We start from the raw sequence: 25,477 nt of genomic DNA on the forward strand, positions 1-25,477 counted from the left end.
GTAATGCACAAATCGGGATTGCTATATCGTACCAAATACAAGGCCCGACCAATAAGAAAAACCAGACAAATAAGGGGGAAAAGAACCAAGACAAAAGTCAAGAAAAGGCAACCGAGAGAAGGAAGGGAATTGATGGAGGGCAGACCTAGACAGACAGGCACTGTCCGGCGCCACCGAGCCAGCGCAGTTCCCAAACATAAATAAAGTACAAGGATTCCGCGCAGAGTCATGCAATGTAAGCCAGTTTCCAATATATCTACCACCTGCTCTTCAGTCCCGAGTGTCCGGGAATCCAAAGTTTCACACAAACGAAAGGGTGCCCTCCCCGACTCTACATACCACGGTGATCACAGGAACATGAAAGGGAGAAAGAAAAGAGGGCACCCGGTCTCAAAAATCGAAAATCAATTGTATCATTTGCCGAAATCCTTTCATTTCTTGCAACAGTCACAACAATCACACACCTCTCCTTCTCCCGAGGAGAGACACGACAGGAGAGCATTGATTTGCATCGGGATCAAAGGGCGAGAGAAACACGTTGGGGGGAATGAATTATAAACCACCGCAGGTCCAATGATTCACGATCCAATCGTCGAGTACGACGGAAGAGGCTTCGCGTTTAGCACGTAGCTTTCGAGCGCGAGTTCATCAGAAGGGCAACAATCAGACCGTACAGACCTGCAGGGACACCATTGGTTAGAAGGAAACACTTTGCAGAGAAGATGGAAAGACATACCCAGGACTTCAGCGAAAATGAGAATCAAAATCATTCCGACGTAGAGTCGGGGTTGCTGCGCCGTTCCGCGAACACCAGCATCACCGACAATACCAATAGCAAAACTGTGGCGGAGAAAAACTGTCAGATACAAGGCGGCTGGCAAGATTGCGGAGAGGAAGAATGGGAGATCATGACCACATACCCCGCAGCAAGACCAGCCAGACCAACGGACAGACCGGCACCCAGCTGGATGAATCCCGTGTACAGAGGGAGCTTCTGGGTCAGGTCGTTGGCGACCAGGACCGAGACGACCAGGCCGTAAATACCGATGATACCCGCCATGACGATGGGAACGATGTCTGGAAGCCATCGCATCAGTAAACAAAGATCACAGATAAAGAATATCTAGCCGCATAAAAGCCGACGAGCCGCAACTAGCTTCGTTCCCGATAGGTCACGTACTCTTGACGATCAGGTCGGGGCGCAGAACACCCATGCCGCAAACACCGACACCAGCCTTGGCGGTTCCATAGGCGGCACCGAAGCAGGTGAACACGATAGCGGACGTGCAGCCGAGCGCACCAAAGAAGGGCTATAGGAGAAAGATCAGCGATCCCATCGATGTCTCATGAGTAGGCGAGGTCATGGCTGTGGAGGGGGCGGCGAAAACACGAGACGACTGGCATGATGCTTGGGTTCTGGAATCATCGAGGACGCGTAAAACTCACCGCATAGACGGGGCTATCAAGTTCACCAGGTCAGCAAATACTATTCGTTGTTTCGAGTCCAGGGCGGAGCAACATCATAGCTCTCCAGCACCCAGGGGGCTGGACAGTAGCCTCCGGTAGGGACTCACCAAAGTTCAGAAGCCATTTTGCTTGGAGGTTGATCCAACAAGATTCTCGGAGGGAATTTGAAGCTTGCAGATATAAGAGACCCGGAATGGCCGTGGATGGAGTTAATCGGAAGGATGGAAGTGCAACTGACGGGAGGTCGGAGGCCAAAGCTGGCTTCAGGTGCGGGTCACGTGGTCTTGGCGCAGTCTATGCATCGACTCTTTGCATCTGGTAATTATCGTGTCTGGAAATTAGAGACTTGGTGGTATGTTGTTACATTTTATGATACACTATTTCACAGGTTTATTCTATCATACACATCCCAGCACCACTCGGAATCCAGGAACATCTAGCTTCGTACTGGACTCAGCTTGCGTCACCGGCTGCGAGTACGCAATCGCCTTCTCTGACAAGGCCCCAAAAGAACCTGACACGACATGGAAATCTTTCTCCGCCTTGGTGCTTGGTGCTTCGTCTGCACCGATGTCAGATACAACCCCAAAGTTGTAGAGAATAGCTTCTTCGCCCTGGCTGACATTATTTGAGACGCCGTTCGGTACACTGGTTGGTTCGACCGACACAAAGAACTGAATGAAATCTCCTGCTGTGGCGACCTGTGACAAAAGGGATAGATCGTCCACGACCATCCCCTGGCCGAAGAAAGGCGGCATTTCATCAAGTGTGGTATTGGAATCAGACTCGAAGACTTGACCAAGACCAACCAACTCATCGCGACGAGCTGCGCCCTGGAAGCTAACTTCCGGGTCCAGCGAAAGAAGACCCTGTTTCTTTCCCCATCCGCCTCCGCCACTCATGACGCGGTGCAATTTACCACCTTGGCGCAGTGACTGGGTCAAACGGGCTTGCGTCGGGATGTCTTGGTCTGCCACAACATTGTCGGCTTTCTCAACAAGTGCCCATACAGACAGCCTTTGGTCGACGATGTCATTTTCTTCAATATATCGTGGGAGCTCTTTCTCGAGCTCGGATGACGCGGGCATTGGCTCAGTCGATGTCGGGTCGGTTGATTTAGCCACTTGACGCAGGATGTTTCCCATGCTGGTGATGACTCTCCTGCGCTCGCTCACCGGATGCAACGGTAGTTTCAGTTGGGCATCTACCACTGTGGAAGAGGGTGCCACAACGCAGCTTATGAGATCAACAGACTCGTGCCAAGCAAATCTCTCCCTGGCACCATCCCAAGCCCAGCGCATGCCAAAAAGAGTAGTTTCACTGCCATTCACAAAGATAGTGTTGGCGAGGCGTAATCCAATTTCATGGGCAGATCTTTTGGTGCTGGGGTTGGCAGTCCCGGTCTGAAGCGAGACCACAAGATCGGATTCCTCGCCGCCGGAGCTCCTGATGCGCCGGGGAGGGGCAGCTTTACCGCGAACATTTTCTTTGCCCACTACTAAGACGGACAGCCCCTCTGATTCTGAGTCATTGGAGACAATCGACTGCTTGTTTTCGGGTATTGTACGAGTGTCCGGGAGTTTATCGACGATGGCCGCAACAGCGTAGAGAGGATTTGACGCCACAGAATGACCGTACAGTTTGTTCAAACATTGTTCCATAAAAGGATTGCAACTATCGAGCCAATGGGCAAAGCTTGGGGTGGCAAGAAGGAGAGGCACGGAGGTTGACGCAGTTGAGGAAGCTGGCATCGGAGGTAGACTAGACAAGATGTCATCTGGGCTCTTTACGGAGCAATTAGCACTTGCAGCGAGAGTGGTAAGGCGAGTTCGATGAGCTCACAATATCTGCCGGTGTTTTCGTGAGCCAAGTGCACGCAAGTGGCGGTCCACCCTTGGCCAAATTCCTCTCAGTCGCATAGTATCTGCTTGCGCCAATGGAGCTTGGAGCTCGATGAGAGCTGAGGGATTGCCGAAGCAACCCCTGTTGGAGGGCGGACCTCACTGGCATAAAGTTCGGGACGCGCCCGGGTATCATTGACATGAATACATTAATATCAATGCAGTGTCGATGTCATTGAGACAGATGAGACTCCAGCGGGGGGTGAGCGGACAACCGGGGGCGGAATATCTGTTTTTGCGAGTGTAGATGTACTGCAGTCACTCGATCCGCTGAATGGTATCTAAATTTTGAAGAATAAAAATATATAGAGCTTGGCATGTTCCAAATAAGCTTGATTTTATGCATATCTCTCAATAATTGTAAATGTGCTGGTCTGTATGTTGTGAAAGCCTTGGTACTAGCCGGCAACGTGAAGGCCAGTACTGTATGCGGAAGACACAGCCAGAGGTGATCAAAATTGTATAACTTTCGTTGATAATAAGCAGTCTTCAAAGAAACACAGATTTCCTTGTCATTGAAGGAGGTGGCTGTCGAACACGCAACTTGTTTCTAGCCATCAACAGGCTAAACCCTGAGCCCTCGAATGCCGATATACTTCAATCGAGAGAATCCCCAAAGCCCATCCCAAGCATCTCCATCGCAGACGGCTGTCCCCCATCCCAGCTATTGAGAAGCGCCGATATATCCTGGGCCTCAGGATACGTGAGATAATCCATCATATCGACACCGAGGAAATCATGCGAGGAGTCCGGATCAGACCCGGAGGCCTTCCACATCTCTTCCAACTGCAGCGAGTCCTCTTGCTGATTATACTTCCCCAGGCCTGGTTTGCGGGCTTCGACTAAACCGCGGGCCACGCGAGCAAAGGTCTCACAGACCTTGTACAGGCGCTCACAGGCACTGGAAACAGCTCGAGTATGGTGCAGGGTCGCGACTACGTCGTCGAGTAGAAGGACGTCATCTATGCTTGTCGCGGCAATCGCATGGAGGAAGATGACAATGAACGGGGTTAAGGATGAATACAAGAGGACCCTAAGGAGAAAAGGAAGGAAAATAAATGATAAGCAGTCTGGGGGTCAACAAGAGTTCCGGGTTGGTAGCAGACGAACCAGTTGGCATATTCTACAGTCGAGTAGGGCCCTGGCTTTTGGAAAGCTGAAAAGCAGCGCAGATGGCTCTGCAGGCTTAGACGCGCGGATTCAAAACACCGCGAGCCAATCTCGCAGGTGTTGCCCACAGTGGAGGATGCGCGCAGAAGAGTGGTTCGGGTGGAATGCCAAACGACATCCCATGCTCCTTGGGACACATCGAAGAGTGGACGGTCATCAACTGTGCTTGAATCGACCTAGTCGTGATGAGTATTATGTATCGGCTTTGGACAGAATAGGAAGAACGAAAAACAAAGAGGAGGGGGGGAGATAGTTGGGTACCTGTTCTCTGTCATATCGGCACTGGATCAGTTCTGTATCCAAGGACTCGATACTAATTGCCCAATCAACCGGCTCAGAAGGTGCTCTTTTCAAAGCCCTAGCCGAGTAGTGTTTATCATAGATCTCGCCCTGGACCCCAGCCAATCTGATCACCGGAAGGGCAATCTCGTCCCAAGGCCGGATGGCAGGATCGGAAGACGGGGTTGGCAGTCTCACGTCGATATCAAAGTCCTGAATGTAAGAGGTGCGGCCCAGGATAAGGGACATGTTCTTATCGAAGACATAGATGGTCCAGAAGAGCCGGCGCTTGTTCTCTGCATCTCTTTCGTCGCTCTTTAGGTAAGTTGACTCGCGGTGGTATCCGAGCATCTGGCAGTGTCGGGCGGCGGTTGCAACTAAATGGCAGCCTAGTAAGGGTTTGGCTTCGTCTTGTGCTTTGAGGATCTAGACATGGAAATGATATTAGGAAAAAGAAAAAATGAGTTGCGGGTTCAAAGTAGTCCAATACTCACGCCGATGATTAGTGCAATGATATTCTCAAAGCTGGGCACAGCCCACACATCGTACTTCTCTATATCGACATAGAAACTCTGCTTGCAGCTAAGCAGATGTGTCTCGAGATCGAATTGGTCGCACAGGGGGTCTTTCTTCAGGATGTATTCTCTTATGAGGAAATAAAGGACCCCATGCATGGCTGCGATATCGCCCGGGGATATGGTCCGCGTTGGGAAGTAGACTTTTTGGCAAATACGCTCCACCAGGGACGTATCATTGATCGGGTGTGACCACAAGAACATGGGTTTTTGTACTAACAAAAAGGTGAGCCATATAAAAAACCACCGATCGGGTTTGTTAACCACGTACCCTGGATACTCCGCAGTATGGCAAGTACCAGCTCAGCGGGCAGGGGTAAAGACATGGGCGTGGGATTAGGTGTGGCAGTATCAGAAAACCGGTGGTCTTGTGAAGCTGGTCGCAGAAGGGTCTTGAGAGAATCGAACGATCCATTTAAATTGGACTCGTCTGGGCCTGCAAAGGTTTCGGCAACGTCTCTGGCTTGAGCCGACTGGCTGGTGAAGGAGGAATCTCCTTCATACAGAGAAACTGGCGGGCCTGCCAGCTGTGCTGCCACGGGTTTATTCCTGGTTGTCGCTGTATTAGAAACGGGAGAAGTTGTACGGTGCTCCGAGGCACCTTTCTGGCTGGCGAGCTGGCCTTCGATGGTACGGAGACAACCCCCGAGTGCTTCGATTTGCTCTTCCCTGCATATGGGTAAATATTCTCTTTTTCGTTTCTAGGAAGTTGAAAGTCAAAGCCCTACAAATGCGTGATCCGTGCCGACTTTGGCCTGCTTTCAGGCTTGGGATCGGCTTCTTGACAAACGATCCCTGATATCCGACAGTTCGAGCATGGAATAGAGCGGTCACAGCGGACCTGAAGCATCTGTGTTAACTAGGGGCCTTGTCAAATGCAAAAGACATCTTGCAGTACCTTGCGAGTCTTACATCCTTCACACTGCGGGGATGGTTAGAGACCGGTTTGTATTCCAAGTGTCACGGCACCTCGTCAGGACATACAGCTCTGGGGACCAAAGAAAGTCGCTGGCGCTTCGACTGGATCGTTTCCTCTCGATCTGCTCCCTCCATGTCGTGTCGATAGCAGGTTCGTGGGTTGTCACCGACAAGAGCAAAGCTCGGGCCCGCGGTGTCCGGGTGGCCGAGCCAAGACTGTCAAGTGGAGTGCAAGGAGCCAATGACTCGGTCATGTTTATGGAAAAGGAGATCTAATCATGAAAAAATAGATCATACTAAAGAATATAAAGGGGCATGGCTTCATCCTCAGATCTGTTCTCGCTAAATTCATTTCTTCTGTTCAATTGCCTCGAAATATACCGTCGCCAGTGTCGTTTGGCGGGTATTCTACAAGCAATGGGACTTGAGCAACCGCATTCGCAGGCCCAACCGTCTCCCACCGAAGAGAATAAAGCGGCGATTGCAGATGACACTGTATCAGCGTCTGATACAACGACTGTGGGAGAAGATGACGCATCAACCGAGAAGAAAAGCCCCCTGTGGCGATTAATAGCCGTGACTATCGCTCTATGCGCGGCCATGTTTTGCATGTCCTTGGTAAAGAAAGCCTCGTTGCGAGCAAGATCCATGCTCATAATCAAATGACCAGGACGGAACAATCCTCGCCACGGCAATCCCCAAAATCACCACCGAATTCGGCTCCCTCGACGATGTAGCCTGGTACGGCAGCTCCTATCTCTTCACCACCTGCGCCGTGCAGTTGATGTTTGGCAAGTTCTACACCTTCTACCCGGCCAAGTGGGTGTTCCTCAGCGGGCTTTTCATCTTCGAACTGGGGTCTTTAATCTGCGGTGTGGCGCCCACGTCGACGGCGTTGATTGTCGGCCGCAGTGTCGCGGGATTGGGAGCCGCGGGCATCTTCTCGGGCGCGATCATCATCATAGCCAGTACAGTACCGCTGCGAATCCGCCCCATCTACACTGGGATATTGTCCAGCATGCATGGCGTGGCCTGTGTGGCTGGACCCATGTAAGTTCTCCCCGGGGCTTCATCAGTGGACCGGGCTAATGAATCTATAGCCTGGGAGGAGCGTTCACCGACCATGTAACATGGCGATGGTGCTTCTACATCAACCTTCCGTTCGGCGGCATTACCGCGCTGTTCATCTTCTTTTTCCTGCCGGCTACGGCAATGCCTGTCAAGAAACTGGGCTGGCGGGAACATGTCAAGCAGTTCGATCTGCCCGGCACGTTTTTCCTGGTTCCGGCAGTCATCTCTCTGCTGCTTGCCTTGCAATGGGGTGGCTCTGCCTATCCATGGAGCAACGGTCGGGTTGTCGCATTATTCGTCGTGTTCGGCGCACTGTTCAGCGTGTTTCTTGGAATCCAGATGTGGCAGAAGGATCGAGCCACCATTCCAATCCGCATCATGAAGAACCGAAACATCTGGGGTGGGGTCTGGTATGGAGTGTGCCTCGTAGCGGCGTTGTTCTTGTTCACTTACTATGTGCGACACCCTTTCCTTTTTTTTTTTGATGCTGTTGCTCTGTCCGGATCATTAACCTCTGCACCCATAGTTGCCGATATGGTTCCAAGCCATCAAAGGCATGTCGGCCACGCAGTCCGGCATTGATAACCTCCCCACTTTGGTGGGATTGGTCGTTTTCTCCATTATCGGGGGTGGCCTGGCCTCAGCTATTGGGTACTACACCCCATTGTTGATTGTGTCGTCGGTGGTCACGTCGATTGGCGCGGGGATGCTGAGCACGCTGAAAGTGGACTCGACCATCGGGTACTGGTTTGGCTACCAGGTCCTGCTAAGCGCGGGAGCCGGGTTGGGAGCCCAGAACGTGATTCTGGTTGCTCAGGTGGCCGTGCCCCCGACGGAGATGGCCATGGCGACCTCAATTCTCGCCTTCACTCAAACTTTGTCGAGTGCCGTCTTTCTGTCGGTCGGGCAGAGTGTGTTTCAGAATCGGTTGATCGCAAATCTGCAATCAATTTCCCCAGACATCGATGCGCCTTTGGTGGTACATAGCGGTGCGATGGGGTTTCGGCAGCATTTCTCAGCCGCTCAGTTACCCCTGGCCTTGCATGCGTACAACCAGGCGCTTGTCCAGACTTTTTTCGTGGCGGTTGCGACCAGCGCTCTCTCGATTGTTGGGCCAATCTTCATGGAATGGTTGTCGTTGAAACCAGAAAAGAAAACCAAGGACAAGGATGAGGATGAGGAAAGCCAAGCCAGCGAGATGCCCAGAATTAGGACCGAGGCAACAAGTTCCGATCGGTAAACACCAGGGAATTCCATGTCGTTATGTCCAGCGCGAAGGCATCCACAAAACGCTCGATGATTGCCCTAGGCGCGTAGGCTGTGACATCTCCGCACATCTGGCTAGCTCCCGTCACTATTTTAATCTCATTTCGAGGATGCCTTCTCTGAGTGTAGTATGGGATGCGAGGGGCCGATCCAAGCCACACACAGGCTGCGTAGGCCTCGGGTCAGGTACTTCTATACGCCAGCCACTTGACAACTGGTGCAGAGTGAAATCATCCTTGGCGGCCAATGACGATATCGGGTTGCCTTGGCAGGTGGGGAGGGAAGTGAAGGGTCCATAGGGCTGGCAAGGCCCGTTAGGGGGTGAAGGGCGCCACAGATAGTCGACCCCAGGCACCAATGAAGCTGGAGATCCGCAGCATGGGATCCTGTCTGAATCCACCCGAAATATCAAACCGAGCCGCCAAGCTGCTAGGCAGCCAGCAAAAGCTCACACGCAATAGGACGGGCTGGCATGGAGACAGCACAGTGCCATGATTGGGGAACCAGCCGCCAGCACCGACGATCGTGTGGCTTCGTGGCAAGGGGAAGTTGAAGAAGAAAAAAAAAACCTGCTTAGCTCAGCGATCCCAGCCACACCCCCCCATGACGCAACGCTGCCTCTCCTGATTACTTTTAAGAGCTCCTCTCCTCCGCATTCCTTTCTCCCCCCCTCATCCCACCTTGATCCCCTACTTCGACACTTGTCCCATCCAAAATGCCTTTCACCGCATCGTAAGTGCTTCTTCCAGATCTGGATTCCGAGAGTTAAAACTGTGTCTCGCTCTTGGAAAAATATTTTTCAAACAAAAAAAATCCCTAACTGACCTCGACAGTGACATCTGCAAGATCTTCTTCGCCATCATCCTGCCTCCTCTGGGTGTCTTCCTGGAGCGCGGATGTGGTGCCGACTTCCTGATCAACATCTGTTTGACCATCCTGGGTTGGATCCCCGGTATCATCCACGCCCTGTACGTTGAAGCTCCCTAGACTTTGCGATGAAACTACCACTGACCACCTATTAGCTACATCATCTTCAAATACTAGACACCCTCTAGCGACCATATGCTGCTGCATGGCGAGTAATGTCGTCCGGTCTCCCTTCGGAAAGCGGCCTGCGATCGTTCGAGCTTGCAGCATCGTGGCCGTTGACCTCGATGCCTGGCGTGATTCGGTGTCCGATGCCTCGAAGTCATCATGATTCCGTGGAGGTCCGATCGGGACTAGCATGCAGCCTTCCACTTGACATCGCAGATGTCCATAATCTCTAATACCAGTGGCAACCCCACACAATCGGATAATGGTTTCTCGTGGCTCGGCATGGTTGTTTTTGTTCTCTCCTATTTCCTTGTTCTTTGCACTGCGGGGTTTGCTTCTTCGTTTCGGATGATACCAGCTCATGTTGTGTGACTCTGGGGCCTCGCCCATTGCCTGTGGCTGCTTAGCTTTGATGAGTGATGGAATGGCAATTATTTCTTTCAATCCGCCTTTGCTAGTAGAATTTTCTTTCGCCGTGGACGCAAGGCTCGCGCCTGGTCCAAATCGCATGACTCGACCCTAAGGACCGTGAGCCTATCGGGTGATGTGGATGCCAAACCATCGTCATGGATTCTTCGTGCCAGACTTCCAGAAACCCAAACAACCCTGAATTTACGAATCAAATATTGTTTCCCTCGCGTCTGAGAAAACAAAGAAATCAAGTATCAGCGTCGGGTGTCGACAATTCTGAAACACCCTCCAGCGCGATCGCAGCTTGTGGGCCAAGCGCCCGCGCTGTTCCCGGCGCGTATCGCAGCCGCTGGCAACGCCACCCACGAGAGCATGGGCGCTTCGCCATCACAACTATTCGCCTGTCTCGACAGTCTTGCGACAGACAGGGATTTCTCGTTTCACAATAGCGCCGACACCAGCACCGCCCCAACGCTTGTGTTTCAGAATGGTATCGAACCCGATCTGCTTGGCCCCCAGCGTAGTTCGGCGTCATGATCACCGAGCTTACTTCGCGCCTGACATCGCGATGCGCTGGAGGCTGGTGTTTAATTAGGTCACGGTCCCTCTTTAGACGGGGAATTGACTAAAGCTTTCATTTTCTTCGTTCTGAGGTCATATCGGTTCTGTTGTTTGAATATTCCAAGAACTTCATCTACGGCTTGACCTTCGTATACCCGAGTCTGTTGCTGGCCAAATTCACCGATGATGATAGCCTCATGGAACATATGGCTTCAAGGGTAGTCGCACCCATGCAAGGTTCAACCAGATCAGTTGAGAACAGCGAGGAATACACGGGAAAGATCTGATGTTTACCATATAGTACAGGGCCACCACACCATGCTTGCCTTTCCTGTCTCCCGGACACTCGTCACGATCCTCCTGCTAGTCGTTTTCTGTGTTGCAGCCGAGTCAAATACCTCGAATGACTCCTCGGACTCGTCTTTGCTGAAAATGATCCCGAAATGTGCACAACAGTGCATGGAAAGCTTCATCAAATCCGAATATGGGCCCGCCGAATGCACCTCGCCATCCAATGCAAAATGCCTGTGCCGTACACGTAACCCCAGCGGCTTTACTCTGGGAGAAGCCGCATTGAGCTGCATTCTTTCCGAGTGTCCCGAAAAGACCCTCGAAGACACCAACGCCTATAACATCTGTGACTCGGTATCGGGGGCGATTCCTCGTACGCATTCTACAATCACCGCAACTGTCTTTTCTGCGCATCCTGCGACGACGGCAGACACGACCACCTCTTCTTCGAAACTTGTCCACACTTCCGAATCTCCTTCATCTACATCTACATCAACCACCTCCACTACATCACCGGGGCTCACTACATATCGTCCATCGACGTCATCGACGGAAGCAGGGCCGGCAACTACCAACACCGACCAGTTCTCATCAGAATCCAGCACTCCTCAAGCAGAGAAAACAGGTGATGAACATGTCATCAGCCCCGCCGCCGTCATCGGTGTTTCAGTATCATCCGGGGTAGCGGGCTCCTTTATCATCGCCGTCGCCGTGATCTTCTGCTGCAAGAGATGGAGACGACGGCATCCGCGAGAATCGGATGATGACTTCGAAATTGGTGGCGCCATGTCAGAACCTCCAGGGTTCTCACACCCCTCGTCAAGACACCCGACGCCGGAGGTACAACCCAGCAATTCTTCCTCCCATGCTGCAGGCGCGAATCAAGAAATGTCTCAACCGACAATGGGCGCCTTTCCATCGGCGGCCCAATTTCCGCCACGATTTGGCCCAGGGCCAGCCCATCCTTCTCCCAGGGGACCGCGCGATCACGAGCGAATAGGTTTTGCCATCAGCTCTGACTCGGACTGGGAAGCCTCACCCGGGACACAGTCATCACAACACACACTCGCAGAGCTCCTCCCAGACCAGCAGGCAGGACTCTACCCAAAACCACTCAAATGGAGCCATCGCCCCGTCAGTGGGGAAACCCTTTTCGAGGAGGACGATAGCAACCCTGCTGCAGCACAGGTGCCACAAAGCAGCACGCAGCGAGCAGGCACCCCGACCATGGTGGCAGGGTTACCGGCCAATCCTCGAGCCCTGAAGGAGGGATTTCCAGCAGAGAAGTTCCTGCGCGGTGGAGGGAATCAAAATCCCAGGGCCAACCTGAATCAACCTTTCCCTGGGATTCAAAATGGCCATTGGCGGGAAGGACAGGGCCAGATTTCCTCCCGCAGCGCCACCTACGGATCCTCGATATCCAACAGCAGCGGCGCCTTCCACGACAGCTCCGACTCCTCTCATCACCCCCCATCCTCCAGCACACTCCTTAGCGCGCCTCTCAGCACAGCACAGGGTCACATTCACAATGGCTCGTCTCCACGAAACTCCCCCCAACCACAACCACCAATCCCAACCCCATCGTCCGGCACACTCGGCCCAGCCACCGAAGTTGTCTCCCGGCCTCGAATAGTGCGCGGCAACGACATCAAGCGCGTCGAGATCCGTGGCAGCAAACGCCCACCCAGCGAGGTCGTCGTGCCCTACTGCCCAGAAGATTTCTGGCTGGAACGCGGCCGCGCATATGCGCCGCCTCGCTCTATCTCTGCGGAGCCTCCCTATCCCTCAGATACATGCCCGGGGGTCGTGCTGTACCCGTCAAGCCCTAAAAAGCGGCCTGAGAAACCGGTTCCGCACAGGTTGTCGCCGATGGGTCGGAACCTGACTCCGGCTAGACGTGGAGATGATTTGATTTTGCGCGTGGAGTAAATGTGAGATGTGAGACTATCTTTCGTTGTATATTATCGGGGTTTGGGGTACATTCTATTCTTTCCTTTCATATGGGTGGCGCCTTGGTCTTATTATATATCAAGTTTGTTTATGCAGCGATGAACATGAACTATATGTACCTTATCCATGAATAGATTCACTTTCCCCGGAGCGAGTCCAACACTTGAACTTGAGTTTCCATTCCAGCCTTAAGACATCTCTCCCCGTTCTATTCCCTCAACAGCATTCCCATAGACACCATAGACAACATGGCCCTAGATATGAAGTCACGGCTTTCCCAGAGAGTTCAGCTGAGATGGGATGCACAATTAGTGAAAGTAGTATTGGCGATGCTGGTGATCCGACTCGGATGGCTTCGCATCGAGAAACAGCACCGTATATATAAACCCCCGTTATCAAGCGTCCATTTTCTGTGTATCCTGTAGACTCGAAAGGGTAACAAGCAATGCGGTCAGGCGCCAATGGGCGCTATGTGCAATTATATCGAATAGACGGACAGGGTCTGCTTCCAATCAGTCAGGAGGGGGAATTATCACGTTGGAAAACCCATGTCGCAAGTTTTTTTTTTTTTTTTTTTTCCCAGTCTATGGTTAGAAAAGAAATAAGAAATGGTATTGAAGTGTTAGATATACTGAAATTTCATGGGGCATGACGTCGCCATTGGATACCCTAGAAGCTAGGCAATATTATTATAGAAGACGCGTCTTCGTACACGCGTCACTAGCGTACTTGAGTAGTATCTTCCAAGAAAAAGGTATCCAGAAATCGCGAAATTGCCACGCTAAAACTACCTGCATAACTAGGGCCCTTTTAGAGATTTTACCCCGGATTTCATTCTGAATTCATCCCGGAATTTACCCGGGTCGAGGCCCATATTGAAATTGGGAACCGGGCCAACAAAAGGAAGAAGAGGGAAAGGCGGAAGGTGTTTCATTCGAACATTATCAAACAGATCAAAGAAAAGAAAAGAGAGTCCTGTCTAAGCCAAAAAGGGGTATTTGTGTCTCGGGGTGCGCGACCCTTGTACAAATACAGACTGGCAAGATCGCTCTCGTATTGTAATTGTTACCTCTGCGAAAATGCCACGAGCAGGTGCTCAGTGAAGACCCCCGCCAGAAACCCGCTCGTTCTTACAGAATGTGCGCCATGTCCATCTACAATACCCTCGTTCTTGCGGAGCTCTGCTTCCGCATATTACGGCGATCACAACAACGATGATCCGACAGGCTGTACCAAGGCAGCATAGTTCACAACCCAGACGAGGCTATCCAGTCAATTTGGAGCCCGGCAGTCCACATAGCCGGATTTGCACATGGAAGGCAATGACCCGTGATTATTACCACTGCTTTTCTGCGGGGTTCTAAAACAGCAGAAATCCCTTCGTGCGAGAGCTGGTGTTATCGGTTGGCGTAGTTCGGGCGAATGCGCGGTATGTGATAAGTTCGGGTATGGTGATGGCAGCTCGATTGGTCGGCGGCGGTCGTATAGATATGAAAGCGATGACGATAATGGGGGTTTCGAGAGGAAACCTGCTTGAAGGATATTAGTACCTTTTACCTGAACGAAACCATGATATTCAACAGTGGCGCGATTTAGGTAAAATTGTGCTGACATTAAATTCGTTAGAGCTTTGGAGTAAGGACAATAGCTATCGACTTGCATTCTAATAGTAACTAGTTTTAAATATAGATTGATATATAACGGATACTATATCACAACTTGGGAGAAACTTTGAGAGAGATCAAAGAGCCTACCGAGAAAAGGAGCATCGCCGCTTTGGAACCAAGCCATAAGAGTATCAACGTGTCGAAACAAGGCAATTCACCCAGAAACTGGGACTAGACGCAGATGAATGGGGCAACGGTGGATTGAGTGTGTTGAACAGACTTGATGCTATCACCAAGCGAAGAAGCAGCAGTTTTATCTAATCGTTGGACCAGTTGGCATGCTCGTGGTCCCAACGGGTGAAGCCGTGGAGAAGCCTGCGAAAAGAACGAATAAAAGAATCATAAGCCAGGGAATAGTGTACCAAGCAACAGGAGAAAATATGGAACTCTAGGCATCGAACGTTGGATGCCCAATTCATGTTTATGAAGAAGTTGTTAGTGATGTAGATAGGGAAGTAGATGCTGTATATAGGGCCAAAAACAAATTCAGGGGTGGCGGACAATCGTCGTATGCGGAATATGTACATGGGGCGGCTGGCATTCACGAATGCAGGTCATTATTCTAATGTTAGGAACACTAATGACTTTCCTCGCGTCGCAGCCTGGTGGAGAAAATTCAGAACCCCAGGAGACAGGCCTCTTGTCGGACCATCTTCATTTCCAAGGGAATATGCAACTCGAGGGCACAGCTTACCGTCGGGCGTTGGGCGCTATTTATGGTAATTTTAGGGCCCTTGGCAATAATTTTGTGAGGTCAGCTTATGAATAATATCTTTTTTTGCTTTAATTTAACCTGAAGTAGCCTAGTCCATACTATTCCTCAGTTAAAATATACCCCCGATCCTAAAAACTAGGATGTGCACTTATTGGATTGGGAGGGTGTACGAAGAACGGGGGTCCCTAATTAAGTTATATCCGTCGCTGCCTACTCTGTATATCTTTGGACCTTTTTGTGATGATTACGACCCGGAAGGATGATCATCTTCGATGGCCCCTCCCCAAATCACTTGGCCCCGGGGGCAGAAACATCGCCCCTATAATGAAAAAAAGAAAAGCCCCGGTTACTGCAAGACCCTTTTCCTAACTCCTACCATCTTTCATCACTCAATATGCGTCTCCTCCATTCTCGGCTGATATTATGGGGGCTCTGTTCTTTGCTCATCCCTCAGATATCCTCTGTTCCAGTCCCCGAAGACCTCCACTCCCAAGACGTCCAATCCTCCCCGATTAACCCTGAAAAGACGCCTATGCCACAAAGCCTCTCCCTCGACCATTTACTTGAGAGTCGCGCCGATACTACACGACCCAGTGGATGTTTCCCTAAGGGGAAACAAACAAGTCCACGTGGGGAGGGCCAGTTCAAATTTGTTATCGCCCAGAAAGACTTAAAACATGGTATCTCCGAGAGATGGGAAAAATATGCGGAGTTAGTACTCAAACACAAATTGGGGGATAGTGGCCCAGGCGAGCTCTGGGACGGAGTGCTCACCTACCTCGACGTGGCACAAAACAAGGCCCTAGGGATTAAACCTGGAGTGCCAGAGGAAGTAACGGTCAGGACATCACCCGGAGGATCCGGGTTAGAAAAGTCGAGGATCCAAGATCGCGTTAGCAAAAAGTCCCCCCTACGTGATGCGGCCCATAGAGCGCTTCTGGTCCACAACCGGCAGCGAATCGGTTCTAGTCATGCCAAAAGCTAAGACGACTCTGGCCCATGCTCAAACTCGACCCGGAGCAGTCAGTACGCGAATCGCAATATGGGTTGCTGGACAGGCATTATTAGCTGCTAAAGCTGAGAATATCATCCATGGAAACTTGACGGCCGAAAGTGTGCTTTACGTTCAGAACAATATTTATGTGACCAATTGGGATGCCGCTCGCGAAATAAATGATAGGACCATTACAGGAGATAAAGGGTCACGGTTCTACATGAGTCCAGGTAAGTTTCAGTTCTGGCGACCTCCCCTTGCCTGTAGCTTATCAAAGAGAGAAGTGCTAATCTATATGGTGTTCAGAGGCCTTTAACGGAGAACCATTTGATGCCTACATGAATGAAGTTTTCAAGTTGGCCATGACATGGCTGATCGCCGACCAATGGGAGAAAATGCAGTGGTACCAACATCCCGACTCTCATGCGGCAAAAGTGATTGGAACCCTACAGCAGGGTAGGGTGGGTAATGATCCAGCTGGTCTAGGTGCTCGGGACACTAGGGATTTTCTATTCAACATTTTCCAGGGAACCTTAGACAAGGAGAAGGCGAGAGTGATGGCGAAAGGTTTATGCCGACAGGATTCACGCTATTCCATAATAAACTGGTTGAAGGATTTCGAAACGACTATGAATATCCGAAAAGCATCACGTTGAGAGTGTTGAGGTATCGACATCATGTGGGACGCCAGGCAGCAGCGGAAGCAGCGGCGAAAGAAAGCTGAGGGATTCGATCTTGTGGAAGAGAATTGCATAGAAATTTGTATTCAGAATGAATCACCGCAACTTCTTTTCTCCTCACTTTTGGTATCATTCACGCTTCCCCTTCAAGATTTCAAAAGAAACTGCATGAAGCAACCAACAGAAAGTCGATTCTGCACCCGCTGAAGAGTTATCCTTTTGACCCGATGTTGATACCCAACCTCGATGAGTTATCCTAACCCCCCTAGTCCTAGTCATAGCTTCCCTTCGTAACCATTCCAGCTCTTTAGCCTCTTTTCTCAATCCAGTGGGAGCCAAAGTACACTGACCCATTCACCAATCTTGGGCCTGTCATAACTGATAGGAAAACCGGCACATATCCAGACCTTGCTCAGTGGACCGGCATGTCCAACGATTCGCCTTCCTGCCAAAAGTCTGGGCTAGCTAATATCCGCTTCCCGGTCGATATCCAGGTACAGCGCCCTACCGCACAGTGCGCTGTATTTGATGACTTCTCCACAATGACCCACCAGGATCCCGAATTTATCTACTCTCTTGGTTCTGTTCCAGGGATATTCCACCCAGGGCGTGAAGGCAGTTCCTGCAGACTCGACTGCTTTTCCGCCTCGGGACGGAAACCTCATCGCGCCGCTTATTATCTATGAGCCTGCTGGGGAAGACCTTGAAGCCGAAGCACATGGATTCGGGGAATCCTGGCGAGGCATTATCGTTGAAGCGCGTGGCCAGAAAGAAATGTGCAGTTATGTCAATTACGTCGTTGGCAGGGAAAGACTGCAGAGGCTGGAGAAGCTGCGTGCGTTGAAGACCAAGTATGATCCAGATCGGCGACTCAACTTCTATGCACCCTTCCCTTGATCAAGAATGTTGGGATCGAATCACTTTTTTTTGGACATCATACAGGCATTTTTATAAGGTACTGCTGGCGGAATCACAAGTGTTGTTGTTCTTCACGCAATCCGTCTGGCAGCTGGCCACTGCTTGGGACGTGAAAAGGAGGGCCGAAATGGCGACAATCCGTCAATTGATCAAGGTCAGATGGAGTCCCAAGAACGCTGCATGGCCCACAAAAGGACTTTCAAACGTACCAGAGACAATTTCATGATGGCAAGATGGTTCTTGGGTTTCTAGAGGAATGGTAGAATGTATGTGAAAGTCGGTATCCTTCTGACCTCTTCCGCAACCTCCGGGAGAGACCCCCTATTTATAATTGTTGCAAAAAAACCAGCTTTCCAGCTGATGTCAGCTAGGACGCTTAGACAAGCAATTTCTGAAGCATGCTAGCTATGTCCATTACGCATGTCTTTCGTGGCCCCCCGGATCTGATAATGGAGCATGGTGGGTCCCCTCGATCAGATAATTTCCGCAGCACCAAGTTTTTTTGTACAAGCAGGATTAGTTGTAATTGATGGGTGTGGATACGCTGATCAAACCTCTTAGTGAAGGCTATATGTAGTGTCTTCTTCAATTCGTTGGTAGTATATCCATGAAGGATTCAAAATAGAACTGTGAAGAAATCGCCCCTTGGGTTGTGGGATGGAGCCGGCCCTTGGCCACTAGGGGCCAGCTCATGGCCCACATAAGTAGAAAGGTAGATGGGGCTCTTGAATTCGGTGTTTTCTGCTTCTCTTTGTCGTATGATTTCTTGGCTTGGTTGAATACCTATATTTGCAGATCCTGACTATTGTCTTCGGCGCTACCCTTTCTCCTGGTTTATTGTCCCCTGTGTACTGTTCACGTCCAGAGCCACAAGAACGACTATTATGTCCGGCTTGTATCTGTCCGAGGAAGTTCTGAAACCGCTTGTTCACGATTTGGGTTGACTAGACCGGGGGACTCTGACCCTTCATAGAGAAACACGACTAAATGTAATCTCTCTCGTTTACTTATTGATTTACGCCATCTTATTTGACAAGAGAAAGAGCATGTGAATACTACAAAGACAAATGATTCGGTTGTCTACAAAAGTGCTGGAATGAGAAGGCGGCAGGAATTGGCTTGAGTGTTCTGGCACGCAGCGACAACACTTCGACCAAGACATCCTTGTCACGCCTAAACCCACCGTGCGCAGGCGGCACTCGAAAAGGAACACGATTGGTCTCCAGTCCTCCATCCAGGGGCCATTGCCGTCGACAGATCGCAACACAGACGAATAGCCTCTTGAATATGGTCTACGGGTATGAGCATTACACCTTGCATCCCACGGTAGGGACTAGAATCTTCGCACCACGCCTTGGATCCATGGCTACAGTGGTGGCTAACTCCCCTGACTAGAGTTTTTCGAGGTCGCATTGGACGCCAACCTGGCGCCGCAACCAGCCATACTGCTCTCCCCATCCTCAACTTTATAACGTCAGCACGGGTGCGGCGCAGCCTTGATACTTGATTCGGCACAAAGCGATGGCGTTCTTTGGTTCCTGAGGTCGAACAGCCACCATGACGTCAGACGCCCGGTCTGCCCCGCGATACGCGTTGATTCGGTCTCGTACGCTCAGCGATGCGAGAAAATCCCCGGAATACTCTGTACAGTAAAGCCAGCGGTTGGGTCAATGCGGCTGAAGATCGAATTATTACCACCAGAAATCGCGGAAGAAGCGCTTGGGGTGCAATCTGCATAGAAAACTGGTCAACAACACTTTGGACATGAACATCATCGTCTCCACTTTGCAAAGTCTCCACGAAACCCCCCCCCCCCCGCCGCTACGTCAGTTCTCTCCACGGGCTCCGCTTAGCTCGGCCATGATTGTTTGGAAGGCTCAATCAGTGCTGCCAAACGGACTTGTGGGCATGGCTCGCTGTGCCAAGGACGTGCTGGTGTGGGACCACAGGGTCGGGTCTTCGACTCCGAATGCTCGAGTTGGAATTCAGCGAATTACGAGGATAATGAATGTCTGAGCGAACAATGGATCCGTGTTTCGCTAAGACTCTCGCCTTTCTTCCTCAGTGGAGGTCTGCTATATTAATGGCCCCTGTTTCCCCCACAGGCTCCATCTACCCAACTCTTTCGATATCATTGGCGACGTTTCCTGCAGTTTGATCAATCTTTCTGCAGTCTGCGCATCATTGAATAGAATCGTGCTCACGATCTTGGTTTTTAAAAAAGGGATCGCTCCCCCCCCCCCTTGTTAATCTCCTGCATCTTCTGCATCCCCGGCGATCCTTGAACAAGTGGACCCGCTTCTTCGACCCACATACACTCCTCCATTCCTCCGTTCACAATGGCCACCACTGATGGGTTCGGGTCCCAGAGGGTCCGCCGGCTGGACAGCCTTGACGCCACTCGGGCCGATCTCTACGGCGGTCCCAACGTCGTCATGCCTCTCAAGCATCTGATAGCCTCGACCTCCGAACACGATTTCACCATTGCTTCACCAGTGACCTCCGACGAAGAAGTCTCCTCTGAAAACTCCCCTCAAATCACCCCCATGTCTACTCCTCCAATGGTAACTAGCGATGACTTTGCGCTAGCATTCGACATTGATGGGGTCTTTGTTCGAGGCGGCAAGGCCATCTCCCAGGCCCATGATGCCATGAAATATATCAATGGTGAAAACCCCTACGGGATCAAAGTGTGAGTGTTTTCTCCTTAGCCCCTCGCCCGCCCTTGATAGTAGCTCTTCTTCTATCACGAATATTCCATTTTCTGACCCGAATCTTTCTCACAGTCCGTACATTTTCCTGACCAATGGCGGCGGCAAAACTGAGGAAGAACGATGCATCGATCTCAGCCGCCAGATTGAATACGAGGTTTCCCCGGGGCAGTTCATCTGCGGCCACACACCCATGCGCGAAATGGCAGAGCGATACACCACGGTGCTGGTGGTTGGTGGCGAGGGTGAGAAGTGTCGGATCGTGGCCGAGAGCTACGGATTCAAAGACATTGTCACCCCAGGAGACATTATCAAGACGCGACAGGATACGACACCGTTCCGCAAACTGACAGACGAGGAGTACAACAACTCGCGGATGCTCGATTTGGATAATTTGCAAATTGAAGCCATCTTCGTCTTCGCCGACAGTCGCGATTGGGCTGGCGATCAGCAGATCATCCTGGACTGCCTGATGACCAAGGAAGGACGGCTGGGCACACGGTCGGAGACTTTCGATGAAGGCCCGCCCGTGTTCTTTTCGCACAACGACATTGTGTGGTCTACGTCGCATGATTACTCGCGCATCGGCATGGGCGCGCTCCGCGCGTCGCTCGAGGCTCTCTACAAGGCCATTGCCGGCAAGGAGCTCAACACCATCGCCTTCGGCAAGCCCCAGAAGAGCACATTCTTATTTGCCACCCGCCTCCTCCAGGAGTGGCGTAGCCAGTCCCACCAGATCAACAAACCGCCGTCCATCATTTACTTTGTCGGCGATACCCCCGGAGTCCGACATCCGCGGCACCAACGAGTTCAACGACACCTCTGATATTGAATGGTTCTCCATCCTGGTCAAGACCGGTGTCTACCAGGAGAACACCATTCCGCGATTCACGCCCAAGCATATCTGCGACAATATCTACGAGGCAGTCAAGTTCGCGGTTGAGCGCGAATACCAGAAACTTCTGAAGAACTCGAAGCCCGGCCAACTCGAAAATCACACCACGGGTAATGAATTGAGAAACTAATGGCCGGTGCAGCCGGGTCTTCTGCTCCTCTTCTCTTCGCCGTTTTGTACTTCCCGACTGCTTCTCCCTATCATCAGCCGTCCACCCTCCTTAGCAACCTGGGTTTCCCCCTGAGCAGAGGACCTTCAGTCTGGCCAATTGCTATGTTTGTCTCTGTGTACACTCAATACGATTTCCAAATACTTATGGGTCTTTTGTTTGCGGTTCCCTGAGTGGTGGCCCGCGTTTTTCTTTACGATTAGTTACCATATTTACATGATGAGTGAATGACAGGAAATTTTGAAATACCTCCCGGTACTCTGGTTGTTAGATGCATGGTATGTTGGAAGTGTCTGCTATTTCCTGTCCAGTGAAGCCTCCCTTGAGTCTGTAAGGTTATGGCAGACAATGCCATGCCAATCGAACCTTAGAAGATATCCGTAGTTATAGCATCCTATCTACCCCCAGTCTGTGCCCCGGATTCTATAGAGAACCTTGGAAATGAAACCTTCCCCAGCATCCCCGGATTCCCCAGGAAACATTCCCATCCACCCAGCGGCTCCCAAGACCATCAAGATGATGTAACTTTTTTTTTTCCTCTTCTATATCTTTCTCTTCTACTCCAAATCCAACCACATAGATGTCCTCAACGAGCCAGATCCCAGCTTTCCCACTAGCATCCCTCCCTGCCTCGGACAATGCACCCATCCACACCATCCTTGCATGCCACCGGCAAATCAAGTGTCTGCTACTGCAATAAACCGGAAGTGACTGAATAGGTAAATCCGTGGGTTTACGATCCGGACTCCCGAAGTTTCCGGGGCCCCGGGGAGCCTTTGGGGGAGGGGGTTGTCATAGAATGAGTGGAATGGGCAGGGAGCATATCCGGGGTGTTTAACTACTTGGCTTTCTTGGGCCTCGGTGGAGTTGTGGGAAGGTTGTTGTTTTATAGGGGTTAATAGTTGGATCGGTCTGTAAACTATTCATGATGATTTGTACTGTTATTTATGAGTAGAATAAAGTCTAGTATGTCTAATATTCTTTTCTTTAAGCACCAAGCCATTTCGAAAGCATCCTTATACTACCATCTTGCGGATGAATTGGTCCGCGGAAAATCTATGGCAGCCTGAGGATCCAGGCACGCAGTCTCCATCGACGCGGGGACAATTTGATTGTGGACACCTCTGGGATATAGACATAGACCCGCGTGTTTAGTTCTACATAACAAAATCGAGGAAATGGTATGTCCTTGCCCCTCCCACCCACAGCAGCTAAGCACCGCTCATCCTCCTAACCAGGCCCACACCGAAGCCGTGTACCTGCACGACGCCTCTCTAAGGACTCTAACCACAGAGATCTTAGCCTACCAGCCCACCGCCTCACTACCAGAGAATGAGCAAGCGCTGGCCCGTAACCTCAACTCTGGCAGCGCAGCCATCACCACACGGCAAACCATCTTCTACCCTCAAGGTGGCGGGCAGCCCAGCGACACGGGCAGCATAGCACCACCAGACCAGGAGCCCGTCTTCAACGTGACCCTCGTCCGCAAGGGTGACAACGGACGTATTTTGCATTTCGGGGAAACACTCCACCCCACCAACTCCTCTTCCTTGGCGACAGGCCAGCTAGTCGTTCAGAGCATCAATGGCCCCGCACGCGACTACCACTCCCGGCTCCATACGGCGGGCCACATCCTGGATCTGGCCATGCAGATCCTGATGCCGGAGATGAAGAATATCAAGGCGAATCATTTCCCAGGCGAGGCATCCTTGGAATATAAGGGTTTGGTTTACGGCGACCGCAAACCATTGATCCAAGAGAAAGTCGATGAGTTGGTGCGCCGCGATCTGCCTGTTCTTATTTCCTGGCTGGAAGAGGATTGTCACACCCGCGTGGCTAGTATCGGTGGCCTCGATCAGACCCCTTGTGGTGGCACGCATGTTGAACGGACGGGTCTTGTTGGCTCGGTTGTCGTGCGCAAGATTAGTCGGCAGAAGGGTGTTAGTCGTGTCTCTTACGATGTATCTCCTGATGCCCACTAGTCTTGTTGTTTTGTAGATACTAAGGGATAACAGTATACTTGGGTAGAAGTGGAGTTGTATACATTACTGTCTCTCTGTATAGACAAATATCTATTTGTGTACAAAGCCAAAAACGCCATTCGGTCCATTCCCAAGCAAAACTAGACCACAAACTCCTTGTCAAGCCAGTGTTTCATCACAATCTTGCCCTCTCCGAATCCTTGCTTGGGCATTCGGACAATTATGGCTGCATGGCTATGGCGGTGTTTATGAATGTGAACCGGGTATTTGCGGAATCCAACAGAGTTGAGCGAGTCGATGATGGCAAATTGTGCCGGATTCAAGGCAAGCTTGGGAGCCAGCTGGTGCTGGGAATCCTCCAGACCAGCAAGAGTATCACTCGTTTTCAAGCTAGTATCAGTTTGACGTTCATCCAATTGGATTTGCTCTGAGATTCCAAGTGCAGTGGCTTTCTCTGTGGTTAAATCAGAACTCTCAGCTTCGGTGCTGGAGAGATACGCGGGCTCTTGTCTGGAGTTGACGTTTTCAAAAACCTCCTCCACGGCATGTCGCACATCCTCGACCAGCAGAGGCACTCGGTATCTCCCAAAAAGCATACCGTTCTTGCCTTCCTCGTGCAGGCGGATCCGTTTCCGACTGCGACATGTCTGCACGGCGGCGTTGAGCAAGAAAAGAGTCGCAGCCAGCGGGACGAAAAGAATGATCAAGATCCACAATGGCACCCAGAAAAGAAGCGCCTGAAACTGCTTCCATGCCCGAGAGGATGCAGTTTCCGGCTGCCTTGTTGCAGGAGGTAGCGCATACTGATCGGGATCGATAATCACTCGGTCGTAGCCCTTGACGTAGTTGATATTCACCTCCTCCAAATCCCGGAATGGATCCACCTTGGAGAGCGCTGTGGTATAAAAGACTGTGGAGCGGTCGTTGACAATATTCGCATAGACACACCGGTGTTGAAACTTGGCCAGGCCCTGTATGAAAATACTCTGGGGATCTGCTAGCACGCTTAGCAGCGGCCGGCCCGTGTCGCGAAACGAGTCAATCATGAAAAGCTGTCTCCCAGATGTTGAGACAGTCCTCGCACCCAATACATTCCAGATATGGTCCCTGAGGCCCTTGAGCGGCGTTCGTACCCCAACATGCGGCGATGCAAAGGTTGTAAAGTTCACCGGCTCCAGCTTATCCAGCCAACCTCGGGCATGAAGCAGGCCGATTGCATATCGTGCCACCAGACCCCCAAGCGAGTAGCCCACCAAGCTCAGCTTAGAGATCTTGTGGTTTTTTGTGGCCAATGCATCCAGTGTCTCTTCGATCTCGTGTGCCAACCGCTCTCCGCCTAGCTCGATCCCATCGTATGTGAAGTTGCCACTGTTCCCCTTTGCGCACAGAATATGGATTCGGTCTTCCCCGTGTCGTTCTCGGAGCGCAGAGGCCACGTAATCCAGGTGCGATGGGTTGCCCCAGAGTCTTAGGGAGTGAGTGAGCTTGGTTCGGTCTTATCAATCGTCATCCGCGGCGATCAAAGGAGAGACTTACCCATGAACCAGGACACACAAGTGGTCCGCCTTGATAGTATTCTCCGACATGGTCTGGCTCCCTGATACCATGATGAGTCTCAAGGGGTATGGTCTCAGCAATCGTGTCAGATGGAAGCCTGGAATCTCGCGGGAGCCTCAGATCAGCAGCCCGGAGATAAGGGATAAGCTCCGCGTTGTTGCCTTTATCCTCAGGCTTGTGTTTGTCAGTTTTGCATCTTCCTTTGCTTCGGGTCGAGCTCCTTCATCTCGTTGCGTGGCTCTTGCACAAAACACGCCTGTGGTTTTAAGAAACAAATTGACTTCATCACCGTCA

General features: G+C 51.3%; 10 protein-coding genes across 10 annotated transcripts; 6 read left to right on the forward strand and 4 right to left on the reverse strand.

The window, feature by feature from the left end:
* Positions 1-619: 619 nt before the first annotated feature.
* NUU61_001146 (H(+)-transporting V0 sector ATPase subunit c) lies at positions 620-1,591 on the reverse strand (the record flags this gene model as incomplete). The annotated part of the gene is made up of 6 exons (XM_056651728.1): positions 620-678; positions 737-840; positions 921-1,077; positions 1,181-1,310; positions 1,447-1,459; positions 1,575-1,591. 6 exons carry the CDS (start codon positions 1,589-1,591, stop codon positions 620-622), a joined length of 480 nt encoding a protein of 159 aa, XP_056516578.1.
* Positions 1,592-1,865: 274 nt separating this feature from the next.
* On the reverse strand, positions 1,866-3,510 carry NUU61_001147 (uncharacterized protein; the record flags this gene model as incomplete). Its single annotated transcript, XM_056651729.1, has 2 exons — positions 1,866-3,251; positions 3,310-3,510. 2 exons carry the CDS (start codon positions 3,508-3,510, stop codon positions 1,866-1,868), a joined length of 1,587 nt encoding a protein of 528 aa, XP_056516579.1.
* A 455-nt stretch (positions 3,511-3,965) lies between these two features.
* NUU61_001148 (transcription factor domain-containing protein) lies at positions 3,966-6,564 on the reverse strand (the record flags this gene model as incomplete). The annotated part of the gene is made up of 6 exons (XM_056651730.1): positions 3,966-4,401; positions 4,479-4,714; positions 4,800-5,243; positions 5,312-5,607; positions 5,664-6,061; positions 6,377-6,564. 6 exons carry the CDS (start codon positions 6,562-6,564, stop codon positions 3,966-3,968), a joined length of 1,998 nt encoding a protein of 665 aa, XP_056516580.1.
* A 163-nt stretch (positions 6,565-6,727) lies between these two features.
* On the forward strand, positions 6,728-8,621 carry NUU61_001149 (MDR family MFS transporter; the record flags this gene model as incomplete). Its single annotated transcript, XM_056651731.1, has 4 exons — positions 6,728-6,928; positions 6,981-7,360; positions 7,411-7,837; positions 7,908-8,621. 4 exons carry the CDS (start codon positions 6,728-6,730, stop codon positions 8,619-8,621), a joined length of 1,722 nt encoding a protein of 573 aa, XP_056516581.1.
* A 741-nt stretch (positions 8,622-9,362) lies between these two features.
* NUU61_001150 (YqaE/Pmp3 family membrane protein) lies at positions 9,363-9,691 on the forward strand (the record flags this gene model as incomplete). Its single annotated transcript, XM_056651732.1, has 3 exons — positions 9,363-9,379; positions 9,481-9,615; positions 9,670-9,691. The coding sequence occupies 3 exons, from the start codon at positions 9,363-9,365 to the stop codon at positions 9,689-9,691; spliced, it is 174 nt and encodes a 57-aa protein (XP_056516582.1).
* Positions 9,692-10,972: 1,281 nt separating this feature from the next.
* On the forward strand, positions 10,973-12,874 carry NUU61_001151 (uncharacterized protein; the record flags this gene model as incomplete). The annotated part of the gene is made up of 1 exon (XM_056651733.1): positions 10,973-12,874. The coding sequence occupies one exon, from the start codon at positions 10,973-10,975 to the stop codon at positions 12,872-12,874; it is 1,902 nt and encodes a 633-aa protein (XP_056516583.1).
* A 2,797-nt stretch (positions 12,875-15,671) lies between these two features.
* NUU61_001152 (uncharacterized protein) lies at positions 15,672-17,848 on the forward strand (the record flags this gene model as incomplete). Its single annotated transcript, XM_056651734.1, has 5 exons — positions 15,672-16,141; positions 16,233-16,501; positions 16,578-16,732; positions 17,263-17,445; positions 17,543-17,848. The coding sequence occupies 5 exons, from the start codon at positions 15,672-15,674 to the stop codon at positions 17,846-17,848; spliced, it is 1,383 nt and encodes a 460-aa protein (XP_056516584.1).
* Positions 17,849-20,208: 2,360 nt separating this feature from the next.
* On the forward strand, positions 20,209-21,605 carry NUU61_001153 (phosphatidyl synthase; the record flags this gene model as incomplete). The annotated part of the gene is made up of 3 exons (XM_056651735.1): positions 20,209-20,561; positions 20,656-21,346; positions 21,390-21,605. 3 exons carry the CDS (start codon positions 20,209-20,211, stop codon positions 21,603-21,605), a joined length of 1,260 nt encoding a protein of 419 aa, XP_056516585.1.
* Positions 21,606-22,822: 1,217 nt separating this feature from the next.
* On the forward strand, positions 22,823-23,626 carry NUU61_001154 (putative alanine--tRNA ligase; the record flags this gene model as incomplete). The annotated part of the gene is made up of 2 exons (XM_056651736.1): positions 22,823-22,825; positions 22,883-23,626. The coding sequence occupies 2 exons, from the start codon at positions 22,823-22,825 to the stop codon at positions 23,624-23,626; spliced, it is 747 nt and encodes a 248-aa protein (XP_056516586.1).
* A 140-nt stretch (positions 23,627-23,766) lies between these two features.
* Positions 23,767-25,233, reverse strand: NUU61_001155 (lipase ROG1 family protein; the record flags this gene model as incomplete). Its single annotated transcript, XM_056651737.1, has 2 exons — positions 23,767-25,093; positions 25,163-25,233. The coding sequence occupies 2 exons, from the start codon at positions 25,231-25,233 to the stop codon at positions 23,767-23,769; spliced, it is 1,398 nt and encodes a 465-aa protein (XP_056516587.1).
* Positions 25,234-25,477: the final 244 nt, after the last annotated feature.

Source organism: Penicillium alfredii (genome assembly GCF_028826965.1).
Source record: "Penicillium alfredii strain IBT 34128 chromosome Unknown utg000001l_segment0_segment0, whole genome shotgun sequence".
In the NCBI taxonomy this organism is placed as follows: Eukaryota; Fungi; Ascomycota; class Eurotiomycetes; order Eurotiales; family Aspergillaceae; genus Penicillium; species Penicillium alfredii.